This window comes from Lingula anatina, chromosome 1, assembly GCF_051362555.1.
Source record: "Lingula anatina isolate TDL-2025a chromosome 1, LinAna3.0, whole genome shotgun sequence".
In the NCBI taxonomy this organism is placed as follows: domain Eukaryota; kingdom Metazoa; phylum Brachiopoda; class Lingulata; order Lingulida; family Lingulidae; genus Lingula; species Lingula anatina.
The window spans coordinates 35,791,697-35,813,727 of record NC_141767.1 but is presented as its reverse complement, the minus strand read 5'-3'; the positions used below and the strand labels follow the sequence as shown (position 1 = coordinate 35,813,727).

Below are 22,031 nucleotides of genomic sequence, written 5' to 3'. Positions count from 1 at the left end.
TGATAGGGGATCAAATTTACCTAGTAAAGCCTGCAAACTGGCACTGCATTGTGTCAAGCGCTCTCCAGGATCTGAGGTAGGAAAGAACACCGCTGGTGGAAGTCCATTGGCTGCTGGTTCAAAGCGGAATCCAATAGAGATCAGCAGATCTTTCCACCCGTGGATGTTGCAAACCTTGGTCTCTATGCTCTGCTGGGTGGTATACATGGCATTCTTCTGACCACGATGGATTCTCTGTAGAGATTTCTCAACCTGCAACAGACAAAGATGAACGAGTTACATAAAACCCAATACCTAAAATACCTAAAATTTTTAATATCTAAAATGCATTCTGGATTTTTTTTATAAGATGAAATTCCTTATCATTATGAAGATTATCCTTTCCATTTTATATTTCTCTATCTATTGATGTAAAGAAATACATTTAGTTTTTGGTTTAAAAAAATTTTTTTTCAAGGGTGCACATTTTGACTATGTACCAAGCATCAGATGAAACAACACACAAAAATGTAGCAGCTATTACAAACTATCATGAAAACTTATAAAACTCACCAAATGCAACAACACCCTCATGGCCTCTCTGCACTTATTAGGATGCTGAAGAATTTCGTAGAAGGCATGGCCCATCAGCGCCACCTTGCTGCTGAGTTTGACATCACTACCAACCATCACCCAGCCACCCCAACTAGACGGATGTGTATACTGCTTTGTGGTTTGTACAGTCCTCATGGCTTCTGATATTGCCTTACTGGCCTGGTAGCCCTGCAGCATGGATGTGTAAAAAGATCTCATGAAGATCTTCGAGGCCTCAGCCGGTACTGGCCATAATGAGAATACAACACACTGAGCTCCAGCAGCTAGAAAAGCACGAGTGAGGCCAACTACGCCATCTGAGTTGATCCGACCTGCTCTGTCATCTGTGTGGCCCGAGTTTAGCACGACAAGTTTGGCATTGAGTTTGATGTTCAGGACATCCGCTGCAGTCAGGAGGAATTCTGGCAAGGATGGTCCGTCCATGGTACTGCTGATATCGCTACCGCTGTCATCATGGAAACGGTCAGTCCTGTGCTCTGGAGTGAACTCCCCAGGCGACAAAACAACTGAGGACAATTTCCAGGACACATGGGTTGCAAAATGCATGACCTCCGACTTGGGCATGTGATGGAGGACTGCCTCTTTCGTAGCTGCGTGGCTCGTAAGGGGCTTGGCTCCCATCATTTCTGCGATGATCTTGGCTTCTTGTTCTGCTGAAGGGAGCTCTGACCATTGCCATTGCTCCTTGATGCTGATGGGTAAGGCAGGGTTGCCGACTATGAGAGACCCGGTGGCTTCAAGCCCCAGTCTGGTGAGCCTGACACTGCCCTGATTTCCCTGCAAGGCTGTGAGTGAGGGAACAGCCACCAGGTTGAATTTCTCATATAAGTAGCTGTTAGCCTGACTGTTTTTCAATACTGCAAATGGTACGAGGTATAAGTCTCCCTGAAGGACTAGCACAATTTCCTTCTTGTGGGTGTGACTCGAGTGAGATGAGTGGGACGATTGGGATAACTGGCTGTCCAAATCGTCAGCTGAGGGCGGCAGGGAGTCTTCAATGGGAGCAATGAGGAGATCGTACAAGGCACTTAATGGTGGCTTTCCAGACCAGCCACGACTGCTTTTCCGTAGGCTGTTTCCTCGATTCATGTTCAGTCCATTGATTGAGCCACTGAAGCTGAACAGACTACTGAGGCTATAATTACTGGCATTGAAGACGTGGTTCCTGTTGACCATGCGCAGGAATCCCGTGCGGTCATTTTCAGCGTTTAATTTGCCACCAATTTCCTCTAGTTGCTGCTGCCACATTTCATCAGCATCGCTCTCGTTCTCACTCATCATGCTTGATGACCGGCTGGTAGACAATCTGAAAAAAAGATTATATCATTTGATATAAGGTATTAAACTACAAGACTTTCTTCAAACCTCTGTTCCCAACCTTTGATGCTATATCTATCAAGTTGATTACTTGCCAGGTTATATCATAAAATACATCTCAAATTTTTTTGAAGGTGATTCATAAAAGTCGACTTTTTTTGGTGAACACTTACACGGAGAATGTAGAGGCAAAAGTGAATCTTGCCAACACGAAAGAAATGAATAAAACGTCGAGAATTGCCGTGCTAATGGATGTAATTGTGCCACATTACATATCAAAGGTTTATGAAGTGTGAGAAAGGAGTAAGAACAGGAAACCAAAAGCAATTCACATGTCCATTCTGATATTAACATGCAAGGAAAAGGAAATCATACAACATGAAAGGTCCAAATTAGTGATGTACCAACACAAGTCCACGAGTACTATTAATTTTACTGCTAGGGAACCACGGTTGTAAAACTAATACAGTCCATAAAAAATGGTCATGTGGAGGGCAAAGTGCAGGAACAATAGGAGTACCTCTATGTGACACAACTTAGTACTTTCAACTTCCTCACTCTATTTCTTAAGGCTTTGTGATTCGATGCTTAGGAAACAAGTTTCAACGTCTAAAACTGTACCCTGAGTAAAATTACAAACTTCCTGGTTAAAATTATGCCATTCTGGTTTACGGCTTTGTATACGTTTTCATTGTAACATATGAGCCATTAAACATGGTTTACAAACTTACCTTAAGCTGCTATTGGATAGGTGGCTCTCTATTCCCAGGGACTCTCTTACCCCTCCTACATACTGATCTAGTAGTGAAGTACTGGACATATTCAGTGACTGTGTGTCTGCATCCACTTCATCTACTGACCCAGTGTCTGCCTCGTTGATGTTCTTTTCATAAAACTTGACTATTCCTGAACCAAAAATTTAACAAGATGAAAGTGCTGCTGCAAGATTGTTATTTCAATGAATAGCATATTTCTCTCTCTCTCTGTCTTTAAGGAAATGCATACTGTAAGGTATTCCACATACATATCTTTGCCACTTGAATAGTATATAGCATAAATAGCATAAAGCAAATTTATTTAAAGAAAAATAAAACAGGTATTTGGCACTGCATGATGAAAAAAAAAATATAAAAAACAATAGTGATTCATCAGTTACTGTACATAATTTATATCCAAGGTTGCTTTCGAACATGGGGACACCATTTTATCATTTTCCAAGTAAAAAGGACTTACCCTTTTCTGGGCTGAGCACCCAACAATACAAGTAGCCAGCAGCAATGGAATAGTAGACCACAGTGGCTTTTTGCCTGCCGACAATGTGGAGGATCTGCTCCACTGTCATAGGAGTATTGTCCACGTACATGCCCTCCCCTCCCGTCTGTCTCTCTAGGAGCAGGTCGACAAAGGCACGCGTTCTACCTCGTTCAGCCACTACCAGAGCCTCTTCGTGTCTTCCAAGTGCCACAAGAACACGCTGAAATGATTAAAAAATTCTTCAAGTCATATATATTCATCTTGTTGCTCAAGGAGGGATTCAGTGAAGAAAAATATCCTGTTCAGACATGGACTAACGTAGGTTAGATAGAACTCAACTTCTGAAGATAACCAGCTTGCTTAAGACTATTTAATTTAATGCTATCTGCACTGATTGATATGCTCACCTATAAGTCCATTATATTATGAGATGGAAAACATATTTCCAAACATACTTTAAATCCCTCATAAAAATTTGAACAGACATAAGACAAGAAGAGATTATATTATTTTTGACCTTAACTACTTCAGCCCAGGTTTTGAATCAACAATGATAATGACCATAACAAATGATTCTTCACTAATCAATCCAAAAGGACAATATACTTACTGAGGTCAACAACCCTTATACTGACAGGACATTTACTTTTTCCATTAATCCCCAACCTTTTTATTGTTTGCAAAACATATAAACACAAATGAAAGACAGAAGTCACTTTGGTAAAAAAAAAAAAAAAAAGTGGTGAGCATTATCCTATGTACACTACTTCAACCCCAGAGATTGTTAATGGTTTGTTCTATGGGGATCACATTTCCATTTTTACCTGCAGGGCTTGATAGGAGGCGGTCTGCAGGTCAAACAGGGACAGTTTATAGTCACTGCTCATCTGCGCCTCCCTCCTGATGTTCTCAAACAGTTCCGCGGCCCTGTACAGCTGCTGTTGTGCCTCTTCCATGTCTTCGTGGCCCCACAAAGCCAGACCAAGGCGATGGCGGATCTTTGCCTCGTCTTCTTTCCGGCCGAGCTGTTCGGCAATTTGTAGCCCTTGTTGGAGATATTGCACGGCTTGAGGGTAGTGGCCCAAAGCATGGTGCACACGACCTTGAAGAGTAAGAAACAATGGGGTAATAAAACCTTCCTGAATCCTGTGCTAATGAATACTCTAATGCATGTCCTATTGTCATATCATCATCATCGTAAACTTTATATCACTTCAAAGCTCATGTTATGATCATAAACTTCATATTTCTTCTAGGTTGGACATTAATAAGAAAAAATCTTCTGGTTTAGAACCAAGTGACAATTGTGCCAGTCAGCTACAACATGCAATTAAGACACCTGTTTGCATTACAGAAGAAAACCAACTTTCTGCATGAAGTAATGCAATCCACCGATCAAATTTCTGAGTTAAACTGGTATGTCTAAAAGCCACACCACAATGAGTAAAATATGATTTTAAGAAAGAATTTTTGAGAAACACCCCAATTTTCAAAATCCTAATATTAACTAAGTTATCTTTAGTCCAGGCAATTCACTGTTCTGATATTCTGAAACTTAACGTGATCTAAAATGACTTCATTAGAAACAATTTTCTAAAAAAAATCTCAATAAGATGCATGTCTCATCACCTATTCACATACTCCATAAATAATAGATCCAATTAAGTTCAAAGATATGACATTTTTGTAGATTAACTACATAGCTCAGATGATCAAGTAATTTTCCCATAAGCTGTGGATTATGAATGCTATTCTTATTGATTTTACTGTCAGAAATGTTCATGTTGGAATTATATGGCAAGGTAATTCTATGGAATACTACGGATCCATAAATAATTGACTATTCTGCGTACAATTACTGAGCAGAAAACCTGAAATGTCTTGATTGTATGAAACTTATTGTGAAATTTTAACACTCTCAGAAAAGAAGCAATAATTACTTAGCAGACGCCAAATTAACATTCAAATACTTAATGATTATCTTCCAGGTATTGCAAACCTTTTTTCAATTATCGTTCTTCCATTTTTCCGAACCAGATGATCACAACAATCTTGTGCCCTGTAAAATTTTCTTTGAAGCTTACTCAAGTATCTGTTTATATCACTCCAAGTAAATCCTACTCATTTCGACCAAATAGATCAGCCACTTATTAGATTATGAGGAAATTGCCCTGGGAATTACAATTTGGCTTACCTAAACTGCTGAAGGCCAGTGTCTTTGCCACCTTATCATTCATCTGTGCTGCGAGGCTGAGGTGTTGCTCCTGGTAAGCGATGGCTTGCTCAAAGTTACCCAGAGATTCGTGGGAAAGTCCAAGGTTGCCAAAGGCACGGCCTGGAAAAAAATGAAGGCAGAGTTATATACACGCTGAATTTGCTTAAGGATTTCAGTACTGAAATTCAAAATCATTTATGGTCTTATAAATTTCAAAGTTGTTCAACTTGCCAACAAGGCATGCCCTTAGATATATCACATCATGCGTATATTTGACATGAAGAAAAGGATTATATTAAGTTAATTTAACCTGAAATAACAAAGGGAAATCTTAAATACAAGCCAGATATTTTTTCTAAATATTCATTTCACAGAAGTCCCATAATCATCTTAATATTTATGAAAATTTGTCAAGAGCATTGACCACAAAAGTGCATGAGCGTCAAAGGCTGTAAAACTGAAGAAGATTTGCATATGGCCACTCACACAAGTGAGAGGCAACAAACAAAATGGTCTTTTTCACACCACAAATAGGCTGTAATTTAACAAAGAGGTTCACAAAGAGGTTCATCACTTGAGGTAAATTTTGATCTCAAAATAACTTTTTTTTATTTAGGTGCTGCACTTAAACCATCTTAGACAAAGTTTTGTATCATTTTAATTAAATAACTTAGTGCTTAAGGAATCAGGATTCATTTAGAACGCTATGGTCTTCGTCGCATTAAAGAAGAAAATACTGACATTGGGTACTTTATTGGAGGTTTATTGTTTAAGGTCTGGATTGGAAAAGATAAATAGCTTTACAGGATATTCAGACATTAAAATTTACTTTGGGACATTTTCTAATGCGTATAGCATACCTTTAAAAAGATATTTATCAGTGAATTGCATGCATTAGACTTAGCATTATTTATAGACGGAAGTCTGAAAATAAGCCAAAACACAGAACACTTAAATTCGTCTAATGTGGTGCTTTATTACGCCAATTTGACAAAATGCCATGTTCGGGGGAACATTACCAGCCATAAGGCTAGGTCGATCAGCGCACCATATGAAAATCTAAAATTTTGTCAAGCAGAATTTTAAAAAGAATTTCTACATGTTTCACACACCCTGCCCTTTCAACACCAATCATGGCTGAATGCCTATCAGGTGTCACCAGTGGGAGTTAGTGCTGTAAATCAACTGCCAATGGGCATGGAGTCAAAACCACTAAAATCGTCAACAAAATTCAACCGAAAAGATGGTAATTAAATAAAGTTACTTTATAGCCTAAAGGCCTGGAAGTCACCAGTATTGCACTGCCTGCAGGCAATGCTGATACCTTCAAGGTAAAAAAACCTAGCTCAAAAAGACGTTTTAAAAAGTACCTAAAACCAACTTTATTGCCCTGAAGGCAAAAGTCGCAAACATCAACTCCCAGTTGGTCAATGTTTAGGGACTCAAAGGTTGATTTTGTGTACTTCTTTGCCAAACAGCTCACACACTTTTTGCATTATTTTGTAATGTTATTCGTAAAAATGGATTGACACTGCTACTCGTGGTCGTACCCCCCACCTACCTTGGTATTCCATTTAACAAACCACTACAGTCAATTTCACTCAAAACTGATAAATCTACCTCCCATCTGTATGTTGACATATAATGTGATGAAATTTATAAATTCTTGACTGGTTATTTTACAACACATTTGCATGCCATCATGGATTTCCATTTCAACCTCTTTTTTAAAATATAGGGTGTAAAGAATTCATCTGACAAGTCTAAATTGATGGAATTTCAAGAACCAACTACTTTGTTAGTAATTTTCTTAACCACAAATTAGTACACAATAGGGAAAGTAAATGAATATTTTTCCAAACAACAAATAACAAATCTACTTACATTGACATGCAGTGTTGTTGGACTCCTCTGCTATATCCAAGTCCATCTTGTGATAGGTCAGCGCACTGTCGTACTCTCCCATCTGCTGGTAGACCCCTCCCAGTCCACATGCTGCATCACCCTCTCCCACTTTGTCCTTCATTTCCTGTGCGATCTTCAACTGATGCTCCAGGCAGGAGATGGCCTGCTCAAAGTTACCCAGAAGGCTGTGCAGGCAACCTAGCTCCCCGTAGGCCGAACCCCTGGCTGTGGGGTTGTCCAACTCATGAGCAACCACCAGTCTCTTCTCGAAGCAAACCAGGGACTGTTGGAGATTTCCCATTGCCCTGTGTGCATTGCCCAGTCCCCGGTAGGCCTTCTCCTGGTCAGCAGCGTTATTTAAGCTTTGACCAATGGAGAGAAATTGTTCATGACATTTGACCGCTTCCTCAAAGTCGCCCAGGGCTTCGTAGCAGTCCCCTAGGTTGCCATAGGCGCGGCCACGATCAGAAGTGGCACTGACACCTGAGACTTGTTCCAGCATGGCTAGTTGTTGTTCAAATAGTCCTATTGCATCATCAAAGTGACCCATGTTCATTTTTGTAATCCCTAGATTTCCATAGGCTTGGGCTTCAATGGCACTGTCCTGAAAATCTCTTGCACGGTCCAATTGTTCCTCGTAACATTTGTAGGCATTTGTGTAACTCCCTAATGACATGTGAACATTGCCTAAGTGACCATGGGCACGACATTCACCTTTGACATCATTCATCTCCTGTCGAATTGTCAACTCCTGTGTGTGATACCCCAGGGCCTTATCACACTCCCCAAGGATTCTGTGAGCAGACCCCAATGCACAAAAAGCACTGGCTTCCAGATTCTTATCCCCTGCCTGCTTGGCTAGTTTTAGTTGCTGGTTGTACATTTTGATTGCTTCAGCAGCATTGCCCATTTTGATTAGCACATCGCCAATGTTTCCCAAGGCACGAAATTTCCCAGTCAGGTTCTTACCTTGGTGGGTTATCACAAGGAAATTATTTTGACATTCTAGAGCCTGGGAGAAGTCTCCTAGGGCTTTGTGTGCCAGGCCTAGGTTACAGTACGCCCTGCCCATGGCATTTTTGTCCTGGGAATCCTTAGCAATAGCCAAGTCTTGTTCATAATACCGCACAGCCTCTCGGAAGTTTCCTAGGTTAAAATGTGCATATCCGAGATTATGGCAAGCTTTGCCCTCACCGTCAGTGTCCTGGAGTTCTTGAGACAGCGTCAGGAAATGCTGGTAAAATGGAATGGACTGAGAGTATTCTCCACGTGAGCTGTGGTAATTTCCAAGATTACTGAGGGCTCTTGCCTCGGAAACAGTGTCTTTCAGCTCTTGAGAGATTGCAAGATGAGCATGGTAGTGCTGCAATGCTTGTTCGTACATTTTCAATGCCTGATATGCAACCGCTAAATTTCCGTGTGTTGCTGCCTCAGAATGCCTGTCATTCACCTCACGTGATATTGAAAGCTCCTGCTTGTGATATTTTACTGACAAGTCATATTTTCCCAGCGCATAGTATGCATTTCCTATGTTCCCATAGGCCCGGCCTTGACTGGCACGGTCTCCTAATTCTTTGGCATTATTGAGATGTGCCTTGTGAAGTTTCAGCGCAGCATCATACTCTCCTACACTTTGGAATATGATACCCAAGTTCGAACATGCTCTGCCTTCAGCAACTTTGTCTTTAGTATGGAGAGCATTATCCAATTGTTTTTCATGGTATTCCTTGGACTGGCCCAGATCTCCTTTTGCACGTGCAGCATGCCCAAGACCTGCATACGCACGTGCCTCTAAAGTCTTATCTGTCAGCTCCGTGGCTATTGTCAATACCTGATTGTGAAAGGCTATGCCTTTGTCATATTCCCTTTTGTAATGGTACGCACTGCCCAAGTTGCTATAACTCCTAGCCTCTTCGTACTTATTGTCTAGCTGCTTGGCAATGCGCAAGTGTTCATTGTGACACTCTACAGCATTCTCAAATTCCCCAAGAGCCAGATAGACTGCACCCACATTTCCAATCTCTCTTGCCTCCATGAGTCTGTCATTCATCTGTTTCACCAGCAGTACGCATTGTTTATGACTAGCCAAGGCATTTGGGTAATCTCCAATGGCAGTATATACGTGTCCTAGGTTACTGAGAGCTGACGCCGCTGTTCTGCGATCTTTGAGTCGCATTGCTAGGACCAACTGAAACCGGTGATTGGTTAAGGCTTCCCTGTAGTTGCCTTTTGAGAAATAAGACGAGCCTAAGTTTCCATGTGCTCTGCATTCGCCCTCTTGATCACCTGAGGGAGGAAAAAAGAAACATTTTTATGAGTTCAGAGTTTTTTTTTTCCTTTTGTTAATTCACAGTGCGTATAAAGGGAAACCAAGTGTTTGGGTAATTGTACACTTCGATAATGATGTAAACAACCTTTTAATCCCTAAATAAAACAGAGCCTCATTCTAAATTTCCCAAATCATGAATGATAGAATGCTGCTTATTTTGACATATTCTGACACTCATTTTTTTTCATGCTCTTTCAACAGTCTTACTTAGTCATAGTTATTTAGCTACATAACATGTAACATCCACTGTAGGTCAACTGAAACATGCTTGGAATGGGTTTAGCAGACTAATTTGTTCAAAGTGACAAATTAACAGCTCAAGCAACTTGGTAAATTTGCCTGCATCTACTAACAGCTGGATTCAGACTTGCAAACACACATTAGGTAATCATGTGCACACTCCGATTCCCCAATCTTACCAACCGACACTAGTTATAAGATCTTTTTTTTACTAGTACATATATAAACAAATTTCTTTTATTGTTAAAGCAGGGGATAAAAATATAACAACACAAATGCTAAAGAGCAAACAATACATTTAGGCAACCATAGTTTTGACTGATCTCCAAAATCTGCCAAAAAATTATGGGTCTGCCACTGTGTAAGTACTGACCCCATTATTAAAAAAAAAAAAAAAAAACACCGTCTATGTCTTACCTAAGGACTTGGCAATGTTAAGATCTTGTTGCATGTAAGAGATTGCCTTGTCAATATTTCCCAGAGCCCAGTGAGAACTGCTGAGTGCAGAGAATACAGATCCCCGCAGTTTCAGACTACAGGTGCCGATCTTCAGGGCGGATTCTAACACAACCATTGAAGCTCCTGGGAAGTTGGCGGCAAGCAGCTCTTGACCAATGAGTGAAATTATAACAAAAGGACTCTTGTCCAGTTTCATCTTCTGTAGTTGGTAGAAAGTTGGCTCAAACTTTTCTGAAATAAGAAAAGTAAAGTTTTAATACTATAATTTAGGACTTGAGGAAAGCAAAAGATTATCAGAACTTCCTTTTTAAATACAGTCAATGGTACTACATTTACCCACTGCAAGAACTTTAAATATAAAACTACTTTCTAAATAATTGTTCAGAATGGCAAATTAAATAAAAATTGCTAATCAAGAAAACTTTTTTTTATAAAATTCTCATGCAAATATTTGTTAAGGCTTTCTTTTTGCATAATATGGCATAAAATACATAATGCTTTTATACTGTATGTCATCAAATAATGATATAGATTATGGTGAATCTGAGAGTCACCTTTGTTGTGCAAATATTTTACAAACAAAAAAACATTTTAATATTCTGTCCAGCATGGGAAAAATTTGTCACATGGTTAGGACCCCATTACACATTTTTAAGATTTATACAATAACTAAAGATGGGTGCTCAATATTTTTCTATTTACCTTTGATCGGGGACTTGAGGGCGGCTTCAATAAGTCCTAGCAGCAGTTGGGAGTTCTTGGGGTCCTGAGCCAGTCCAGAGGCAAAGGCGGCCAGGGCATCTGCAGGCCGCTCCATACACTGCAGTGCCACCCCTTCTCTGTAGTAACCCTGAGGAGAGAGAGAGGAAAAACTAGGTTTATAACATGGGATTTTTTATCATATATCATAATCTGAAAAAGACATTCAGTGCAAAGTGTCGTTTTACCACAGTGAAAAAAAACTTCAGATGAAAAAAGTAGAGAGACTTTATAAATAGATGCAAATACATAAGTACTAGTACTCGTTTATGGTTTGCATCACACTTCTGAACTGGGCCAAGAACTTTATTCTCTCATTACACTGGGATTCTGTTCTGCTCCAATACAACACTTTTCATACAGCACTCGATAAACTCTGCAAATGAAGTTAATAAACCTGGCTGCGTATGCAAACTCGAGCAAAGATCAGCAATGTCGATATCTGAGACTTTAGACAAATTCCGCATTGCCAATGAGATTTAGAATTGTTTGCATCAATCTACACATATCTGGGAGTTGACATTATGTATGAGAAACCACATTTTGCCAAAGAGTCACCCTTGGCACTTGAATGTAGAAATAATGGGGGCACCTTATGTCTGAGTGGTGTCTGTCAGTGTATATGCATACTAATGTTCTCTCACTCTCAGCCGTGAGTTTGTACCTTTGTGTGATTTTTATGGCTGTATGAGAATGTGAAGGCATCCTGTTCCCTTGTATTCAAAGCATTTTATGTGCTAAAAGTCAGCTAAAACCATAGTAAATCAAATATTTGAGAAGATTGTTTTGCCCCCATATTTTAAATCAAAACAAACTTATGCCATTAATGGGGCAGAAACACTACTGCTTCCTCCTGATTTTATTTCTTTATTACTAAAATACCTGACCGGGATTTAGATATATGAGAAAGTGGCTGTAAACATACTTTTTGTTAACATATCATAATTTAGATGTTTCCTGTGACACCAACTTGGACAGAAGCTTATATCATTTTATATGGTCCTTTTTGCTAAAAATATCATGATGTTGCGTCAACTTTCTCTTTACACCAAAATTTAACATTAATATCAAGAATTCCCTATTCTTTTTAAAAACTGCATTTCTACAAAAAAATATGCATGTCCCTCCCTCCTCTCGCACACACACACACACACACACACACACACACGCACTTCCTCAATTCAATCTTAACATGAAAACTGAATGTTTTATCTGACCAATGACATTAAAAACGGACGGTTGTTCTACATGTACATTCATCATTAATTTTCTACAGTTCACTTCCCATACCAACTAACCTAACAAGTTTCATCAGCCGCAAAGATCTATTTTTATTTACCTCCCATCAGATAAGACATGTCCAGGACTACTTAATGAAGTTTTTTGCTAGATATATAGTTGTAGATACCTCTAGTTTAACAGCATGTCCGTAGGCCATCATTTTATAATCCAGATTGTAATCAAGCCATCAGTGAGTGTTCTTTGTTTCCACCAGCTTTGTGTATAAGCCCCAATGCCAAGCCTACCCAGCTATACAACACATAGGGTCATGCTGCAGGTAGAAATGCTACCGCTTCGAACACAGCATGCAAATTAATTTAGTCATTATAACCTGGCGGGCATTACTGTCTGGCTTAATGTCCATCTTTAATCCATTTCATGCAGGTACTGCGTCACAGCAACCTGTTTGGAATGGAAACCTTTTTTTGCATTTGGTTGAATGTGAGATGCCACCATCTTTGACATGGAGTTTATTAATTTGTGTCCTGTATGTCATTATCCTGGTGTCTTTTTCAATGTTACGGTTTACATAAAAAGCATCATTCATTTTTCGTAACCAATTTTACTTCTTATACATGGTAATTCACAAAACAGGGAGGGGATTCTCCCAGCACATTATATATTTATGCATATAATTTCCATATTTTTCCTTTGATATTTCACATAATGACAATCCCCATATACCAAGTTTTACTTAGTGATTTCAAAGACAAAAAGATTGTGCCACATTGAAACAAAAGACAGCCATGAAACATGTAATTTCGATAGTTTTCAAAACTTAACTTTCAAAAATTGCCTTCACTATTATTCTCAATTACTTCTGACCTTGATGACTTTAATTTCAAACAATGAACATGAAACAAAAAGGTCTTGATATGAAAATCCCTAAAGTCAGGTATGACATTTAACTTGTCACCATTTTTTCCTAATGACACCTGCTCAATACAATTCATCTTTGCATCTCGCTATGATGTAACAACCTCCCTCATTATATGTAATACAGATCAAGCAGCGATCCTGTCTGTATCAATCTGTCCGATAGGCCCAACAATTTACCCAAGAGCTCAAAGTTGGACATATTTATTGTTTGCTGCTGTCAAGAACCGTTATTAACAAGGCGCTGGTGTTGATATGGGACGAGATTATCTGCACTGAGATTATGATGAGGTAATTGGTGTTATCTCAGCCAATCAGAGTCAGCCCAGACATTCAGGGAGGTTTGAATAGGGGGTTTACATTAGAATAACAAAGCTCCCTTTTCAGACAGCTATTCCAGGCATGTCCATGTTGGCAAATAAAGATTAAAACAAACATGGCTTTGAACAAGAAAAGATGTAAATGACATGTCTTTTTCTGTGCATGCTTCATTGCTTTTACTAATCAACTTGGTCCTCCCAAAGCCTCGCAAATCCATCCATGCATGTCAGATGACTGAGGCTATTTTTTATTCAACGGGTAGAAAATTGTAGACTTTGTTCCCTAGCAGTTCAACTCGATTGGTTAGGTTCACCTCCATTCCTGAGCTAATGGCGACCTCTGCCACCGTCAGGAAGTGAGTCTCACGGCAACCAATTTTTACAAACGTCAACAAATATTTTCCTAGCCCACCAGGACAAAAAGTCACCAGCAAAAAGTGGCTCCTGGTCCCTCAAGGGCTAAATTTACCTGAGATTACTGGTTATAATATTATAGCTTTCATATTGATTGCACAAAGACTACCGTTCTGGACCCCTGCCAAAAGCAACAAGTTTATTCTTTTGCTTATGCAGAGGACTTTTCTGCACTACTCCGAGCTACAGTTAGAAATACCAGATTTAATTTCACCTCTTCATAAAAATTACTGGTGCTTGCGTTCCTACCTTCCTCCAAGGCCATCCTATTTGAATATTAACTGACGTACATTCCAAATCATGATTTTGTCACATAATGATACCCCATTATGAATTAAATGAACACTCCATTTAGGCTGCTGTCTTTATATTCGAATCCAGTGCCCCCTTTTTGACCTTCCTCCAAGGTATCATTTAATTATAATTCTAAAGAATCTTCAATGTACTAAACTGAAAAAAAGTGCACTCATTTCTTCTTGCAGCCAAACTAATTAAGATTTTGAGGCATTACTGATTTAGTACTTTCACACCCAATGCACTGCATAACATTTCAAGGATGTCTGCATGGTTCACTTAATTTTATGATTAATGTAAGGAATTTTAACTGCTTGTTAACATTACATTACCAGGCAGTAACTAACAGATTACTAACACTTTATATTGATAGCAATATTCAGTATGCCAAACAAAAACCTGCCAACTTCTGAAAATGAAAAAACAAAACAAACATTGCTTTAGAAGTTTTCAATTCAGTACCCTTTTCTGCATTAAATTTAATTGACAGGAAGATAATCTGCAATCAAATATTGGCTCAACAGAAAAGTTACGAACAACTGGTTGAAATATGTCTACAGACATAAAATATATTTATATTAACCTATTTATGACATATATCTCAATGGTTTTACAATTTCAGGTGTGACAAAATAACAAAGGACAAATATTTTAAGCCAAGATATATAGAATGGGCATGTGTGTAGTAAACTAATTTCTCAATGACAGAAAAGGGCCAACAGGCACTGGCAAAGAATTTCCACTGATAACATTCAAGTCAAACCCTGCTCTGACATAGAAAAACTATTACTGCATTAACAATGCTATGTTGACAAGGAAGTAATCCAAAATACAGACATGACAGTGCTAGGGGAAGATCCATCTCTCAAAAGCACATCTTTTTAAGCCCAGGGCATACGGTCAAGACAAAACTGAAACCTGCAGTGATGATTTCCTGTGTTTGGAAGGTGCAGAAGACTCGGCAAACGGTGTCAAAACAAACGAGATATAAATGACACAGGTTAATATTCAGTGACACTGAAGTTAAGTCCCGAGTCAATTAATCAAGAAAAGCACGACTGAACATCCCAGACAGTAATCAGTAATGACATAAAAGGTAGAGGCATGACCTAAATAATTCTAGTTATATAATAACATGTATGATTGTGAGAAAAAAAAAGCCTGCTCATAAAAGATTTTCATTTGCACAAAGCAGAAAAGGCTGACTTTAGAACTTTATGGATTTATTACACAGATGAGGGTATCGTGAGAAACAAGTATCTGCCAGGCGAGAATTACAAACTATTGTTGTGATAACAAAAACCAACATTCATGGCCTGTAAATAATCCATCAATAATAACATAACTGAGAAAAAAATTCACATGCACACAATATTTGTAGACATAAATAGTTAATAGAAAGAGGACAGAGCTGACCTACAAATTGCAAACAGCACACAAAGAAGCATCATAGTTTTAATAGGAATAATATCATTTCGCAGTCCATGGAATGGCACTGACTCCATGTTAATAACTTATCCAGGATATAAACAAGACCACTGACTGATGTACAGCAAAGAATCAATTAAACTATTTTGGGCAAAGATACAAAAGACACCAATGCAAATAGCTTGGTCATGCCAGACATCAGTTTATGTAACCTGCTATTGAATTGGAGGATAGGAGTCATGAGCTGACCGTGCCAAAATACTTGTTTAAATGTTTGTTTTTACTTATATATATCAAGAGTAGCTAAAATAAAAACTGATAATCACTTGGGCATAAGGTGGGTTATGCAAAAAATGTAATCATTATCTGACAGTGACACTTAATTGCAGTGACACATTACAGGCAAAGTTGTCCCATAAATGACACAGGAATGACACTAGAACCACTGTTAGTTCTCTACAAATGGTCACAATATTACTGCTTCAATTACATGACCAATGACAAGAAAAGAGAATGAAGATGGCGCAGTACAAACAATAGCGACCCTGTCCATGCTATCCATGCATGGACACAATATTGCTACAATTACACTACACCAATGACACATAATACAAGCGGTCTGTCTTTCTCTATTCTCCAATATTACTACAATTACACAGCCAATGACATGGGACAGATGGATACACAGGTGATAATGTCACCGACTCCACGGGGGCCTGGAATGACACAGGGCTAACCTCAAATAGATTTCAACAGACCACAAGTTAAAGGACCTCTTCGTCCACACACAATAAACTGCTTTGACATATGAGCCAGCGCCAGAGTAATGGAACAAAGCATGCATGACTGCATGAAACTAGCCGACACAAACATATTCTGTTATCGCAAAGTGGCCACTTATTAATTCCCCTCATCCTGCATGTATGAATGTTTTGTTGAGGATTTCCTATCTGCTGGACTTCTTTCCTTTCACTAATGCACATCTATCTATTTTGGGACATTTTCAAAAGTGAACTAGGGAAAGGGCCGCATCTTATTTTAGGGGCACACAGATTGAAGTGCAGGGTGTCCATTTCCCAGGATGTATGAAAAGCGGACTGTTATGCTGTTATGCTTAGAATCCACTTGCTTAATTTCAATCAGCAGTGCTCTAGGAGTCTCCCATAAAATATGTTTTCAAAATTGTCCATCTTACACCACAGCATAAATGCAACCACTGGTATTTTTCGGTGTGCGTTGTGTGCACGAACATGCCCTCATGAGCATCTGCATGTGCTTTCATTAAGCTTTGCACCTGCTTTCATCACGTATCCTATGTCACTCACACTAGTAGTCAAATTTACTGTCATCCACATTGAAAAGCCAACTCTATGGAAATCCATTTCCTAAATGCATTAGCTAGCCCAAATGGTCTGGCATCTATTAATATTAAGCAAATGTAAGATGTGCCATCAAGTACATCTGAAAACTTGAAAAACAGCTCATTCCTAACTGAATTGGATTTAACAAGTGAGATAAAGGTCATTTTTAATGTGTTGATCTCTACTTCAGTTCTAAATTGCCATTTATGAGGTCATTAAAAACTGTAAGTCCTTGGACATTCCTTTTTTAATCAATTCCAAAACATGAATATGTCTATCCGTTAACACAATTTAAGCTGCTGGACCCCTATCATATTAAATGTCATATTCTTTAAACTTAACGTTGTTACTATTCCCTAAACAGTAAACAAAAACTGGTTGGTTTTTAAGATGATGGGATACAGAACTTAAAAAAAAAGTCGGCAGAAGACAAGATAGTAGTTCTTATGACCAAACCTGCTCCTCCTCCCTGCTTTGGGGGCACATGGTCCCTGAATCTGACCCCGACATGTTTTTTTAGGTGTGCAGTTACGCCTTTTCACGGCTGTATCAGCTGACAAATAAACCTAGCTGCTCCGATATTGTGTCTGTGGACATGCCCAACTGATCTCATTTTATTTCGCCTCCAGTATTTTTTAATGTAACAGGTAGCTAGGCTTCTTTTGTACCTAACACCACTGTGTTCTAGTTTATGATCAACTGTGGGAGCCAGGTATAGGTTTTCAATTTAATTGACGAGATCTGAGGGCAGAGGATCTTGAAGCCACCCTCGTTATTCATATATATAGATGGCATTCCTTTCTACACACACTGTACTGTGTGAGGTTATTTTTTCGTCAATTATCGAATAACACTTCATGACTCAACATGATTTCAGCTTTAGGGACAAATTACTACAGAGACAACCAGATGGAGTGAACTGTATTCTTTCATCTGAAAGCAGTGTGAAGTTTTACAGTTAATTTATACCTTAAGGTGTGTCTCCCAGGTTGACTGACTACTGTGTGTTCTGACTGGTTTTAAAAAACTTTAACAATGTACACAGCTCTTTCCCATGGTAATCTTAAAAAAATAAATAAATAAACAAAAAAGCCAAAAATGTTCTAGAGTCACCAGATACCTTGTTCAATTGAGTTTGTCAATCTGAGCAAATAATGTAAAACTGAAGAAGTATGTAACCCCTATGTATGTCAGGGTAAAATAACTGTAAGTTCTGTCTGATTGTTCAGCATACAAGGAGGGCAACATAGCACTGCATGACTTTTCTCCAGGACAATCTAGAGCAAAAATTCAACTTTGGGGTTGAGGCATGCCGTCAGAGCTCTGGCAACGTGCTGCTTGTCTCCTTCTCCATTGGCAAGATGTCAAAAGTTTTGTTCCCTTTTTTTTACATGGCCTACTCTTCAAAATCAGTTGAAACAGAGTAATTGTAAAATGACTCAAGTAGATCAATTTCCTGTAGATGCTTTTTTTCTTCTCACAGTATTTTCAGCATTCCTGTATAATATAATTTTTACCAGACATTGACCTAAAACTCCTCTTGAACAATGAAAAAAAAAGCAGAACAGTACAAAAGTAGATAAACAAAGAGTTGCCAATTGTATCACTTTCAATTAAACTGAAAAACTTGCTGGGCCACCAACCTAGGAGTTTTTTTTTTTTAAACAAAAAGTGTTAAAGAAAGAGAACTTCTCCGTTGTTGCAAAAATGAGGGTAGAGAATACCCCTCCTTAATCACCAAGAATTAAAACAGCTCAATCACCAAATAGAAGATATATTCAGGCCAATCACCAATCACCAAGAATTCCTGAATCACGCTTCATGCAGAATACATTGGGCTCAAATAACGACTCACACTGGAAAACTAAGGTCAATCACACGGAATGCAAAAGGTATTCCATACCCTCAAAATGCCTGACTCTTTATTGATTTTTGGGGGTGGGGAGGGGGTAGGATGGAAAGAGGTAACTGCATAAATATCAAAACCTGAAAGTATATGCAACAAAATGCGTACCAAATGAACTTCCCTTCACCTTAAATTCCTGCACAAGCATGCTGTACATACATATATCAAACAGAAATCATTCCTGAAGTTTGTGCGTGAGCATCTGACAAGTTGAATCTGATACAAAATACCCACAATTAAGGTGCAGTATCAACACCTTCAAGATAAAGTTACTAACACAACTATCATTATTAAGTGAAGATTGTCATTGGATTTCCGTGGTATAGATTTTACAATCCTTTTCAATTTTGTCATGAAAATCAGTAATTTATCAGCTTGACTGTAAGAGTCTTGTGTAGCCTTTTGTGTGAGACAGCTTTTCTTTTTACTTTTTTATGCTATTCATGCCTTTTAAGGTTCTCAGGTATAAAGTCATAGTATTCACACTATTCAGATGTTCTGATGGTATCTTCCCACTCCACTTCAAGCAAACTGAATCCCCATATTTTATTTCACAATATTTTTTTCTGTATGATCTCAGTATTAAAAACACCTTTTTGTTCAGGTCACATCATGGCACGTTCACTGTGTACTTTCAAGGTATTTCATTTCTGCTTCATTTTGAAGTCTAGACATATTTTATTTATGAAATGACACCTTGTGCCTGCTGGGAATTGAATTGAACCTGCATGCATTTATGCTGTAGAACCAATACTAAAATATGTGCACATGTTGTGGTTATAACTTGCAGGGGCGGATTTAGGTCGTCATCTGGGTCTTCCGGAAGACAGTCAGATTTTCAAGTTTACACTGACAGATATCTATTTTTCTGTCAGAAGACGGTCAAAAGTGGAGCATGGATCAATAAAGATAATTTGGAAGCCTGTCAGAAAATATCTCTGGATCTGCCCCTGACTTAGAGACTTTCCAACTTACCTTTGCCCATTTTGGGTTCAAATCCCTGGCCTTGACAGCATCTTCTAGACCTTTCTGGAAATGCCCCATTTTGACGAAAGCGGCTGAACGATTACTGTACAGTATGTGGTTGATAGGGTCCAGATTGATGGCCTCAGTGTAAAGGCGAATCGCGCCCTGGAAATCGCCATTTGTGATGGCCTCGTTGCTCTGGCGTACCTTCTCCAGGAAGAGAATTTTGTTCCTATTGGCTTCCACCTCCTGAGAGTCCACCTGTAAATATCAACCATTATAATTATTTTAAACTTTCATTGATTTTCATATTACATATCAATTTTTATTCCTCTCATAACTCTCTCTCTCTTCCTCTCTCTTTCTGTACCACTCATATGCAAAACAGAGAGTGTATCTAATGACAAAATTCCCCATCTTTCATGATAACCAAATCTCCTCTCTTTCAGCACATTTTGGTCTCCATCTTTTCAAATAATAATTTTATCAAGCACAGACACATTCATTATACATTAATTTTAATTCTCTCTTACTGAACATATCCTAACTCCTAACACCATTGATTTAAATAAGCCAAACTAATGCTGTTGTCACCCCAAATCTGTAAAAACAAAAAAAATGGCTACAACAAAACCCTTTTCATTACTAGTACTTGGTTACATCATATCTAAAACAGTCACCATAAACACAGACCCAACACAGCCTAAAACAAAACCTGCTCAAACAAATCACCCTTCACATTCATTAACTGCAATGCCCTGTTGCTATGATCTCCCGATCACAAATATAACCCACCTTTGTCCCTTTTCCATACTCGGCTTTGGTACAAAACTTACTCGAACCCCTCGAACATTTCCCTCCTATCACTACTTGACCCATTACCAACATGTGTGTGCTCTTCTACATACGAATCCACACTGCCTGGGAAAGGCAGCCACTTGTTAACTACTACCAGAGTTCAAAGTGATAGGTTGTCACTATTCATCATAGTCAAAGTCCTTATAATTAATGATTATGCATAAAAAAGTGGTCCTGTGTCTTTACCGTTTCACTATGCTGATGAATACTGTGGGGTTTCTTTGTGCCTCGCATGGTTTTGCTTTAATTAAGACTTCGTGACTTTCTGCATGGTAAATCATCCGAAATTTCCGACCAGACTTGGGTTATTTATACTTCTTCTGAATGAAAAGGCCAATGAAGCTTTTTTCTCCATTTGTCAACATTCTCAGGCTAAAACTGTGTGCCACTTTTTATCCGGACATTTATATATTAGAGGTGACTCAACTACATTTTTGTCCAGTTTTACTGTATAATGATCATCGATTCTGAAGTACTTCCCATTTAGCACTAGTTTTAACTGTTAATCAAAATATAAACAGAGCAAAATAAAAATGTCTCCAATATTTGACTGAGAAACAGTGCAAAAACATATCATGGGAGTGTTCCTCTGAGTCTGCAACTGTCCACCTCTTGAAAATCTAAACTCATTACATACATTACATTAAAACAGTTCTGCTGAATAAGAACTTCTTTTTGGAATTTTAAACACCTCCTCCATGTCTCCTTCCTCTTAAAATTACTAGCCTGTCATTTATCAATGCCTCAGTCCATTGCCTCTGAGTGAATTAAGGTCATGAGTGCATTGAAAGGAAGGAGAGGAGAGAACTGCCTAGTACTGTTACCACGCATTAAGAAAATTCCATTCAATCATGCATTTCAACTAAATCAATTGAAATTAATTTCCAGACAACCACGACAAAGGGTCCGATTGTGTTCAGGGAAATAAAGCCACATCCCTCGGGCATCAGTAGACCATGGCAAGCCTGATTTCAATCTTTTGCACCAGTTCAAAGTTTCAATACTTCCAATGGGTTAAAGGTTTCTATCCCTCGGGATATAAGGAACGTAACTTATTTAGACCTTGTCCATTGAACTCCATCAAATACCTTATTTGTGCCTCGAGTCAAATGAAATTTCCAAAACAGGTGTGTTAATCAAGACATGTGACCTGACTTGTCACTTATTGAGAACACCTTGGCCCAATGCTCAGAGAACAAGAAAGTATTAGAGCATGCAGAGAATGTATTCAAGTGTAGTAATTCACATCCAGTTC

General features: G+C 38.7%; 1 protein-coding gene across 1 annotated transcript in view; it reads right to left on the bottom strand.

Moving 5' to 3' along the window:
• The window catches only part of LOC106171995 (tetratricopeptide repeat protein 28), a 35,880-nt gene that overhangs the window by 5,407 nt on the left and 8,442 nt on the right, over positions 1-22,031 (bottom strand). Inside the window, exons 2-11 of the mRNA XM_013552565.3 lie at positions 19,928-20,179; positions 11,016-11,163; positions 10,272-10,544; positions 7,265-9,571; positions 5,360-5,500; positions 3,990-4,267; positions 3,145-3,385; positions 2,643-2,817; positions 553-1,900; positions 21-252 (exon numbers count right to left, since the gene is read on the bottom strand). Coding sequence (XP_013408019.2) covers positions 21-252; positions 553-1,900; positions 2,643-2,817; positions 3,145-3,385; positions 3,990-4,267; positions 5,360-5,500; positions 7,265-9,571; positions 10,272-10,544; positions 11,016-11,163; positions 19,928-20,179 — 5,395 coding nt within the window. The remainder of the gene's footprint in view (positions 1-20; positions 253-552; positions 1,901-2,642; positions 2,818-3,144; positions 3,386-3,989; positions 4,268-5,359; positions 5,501-7,264; positions 9,572-10,271; positions 10,545-11,015; positions 11,164-19,927; positions 20,180-22,031) is intronic.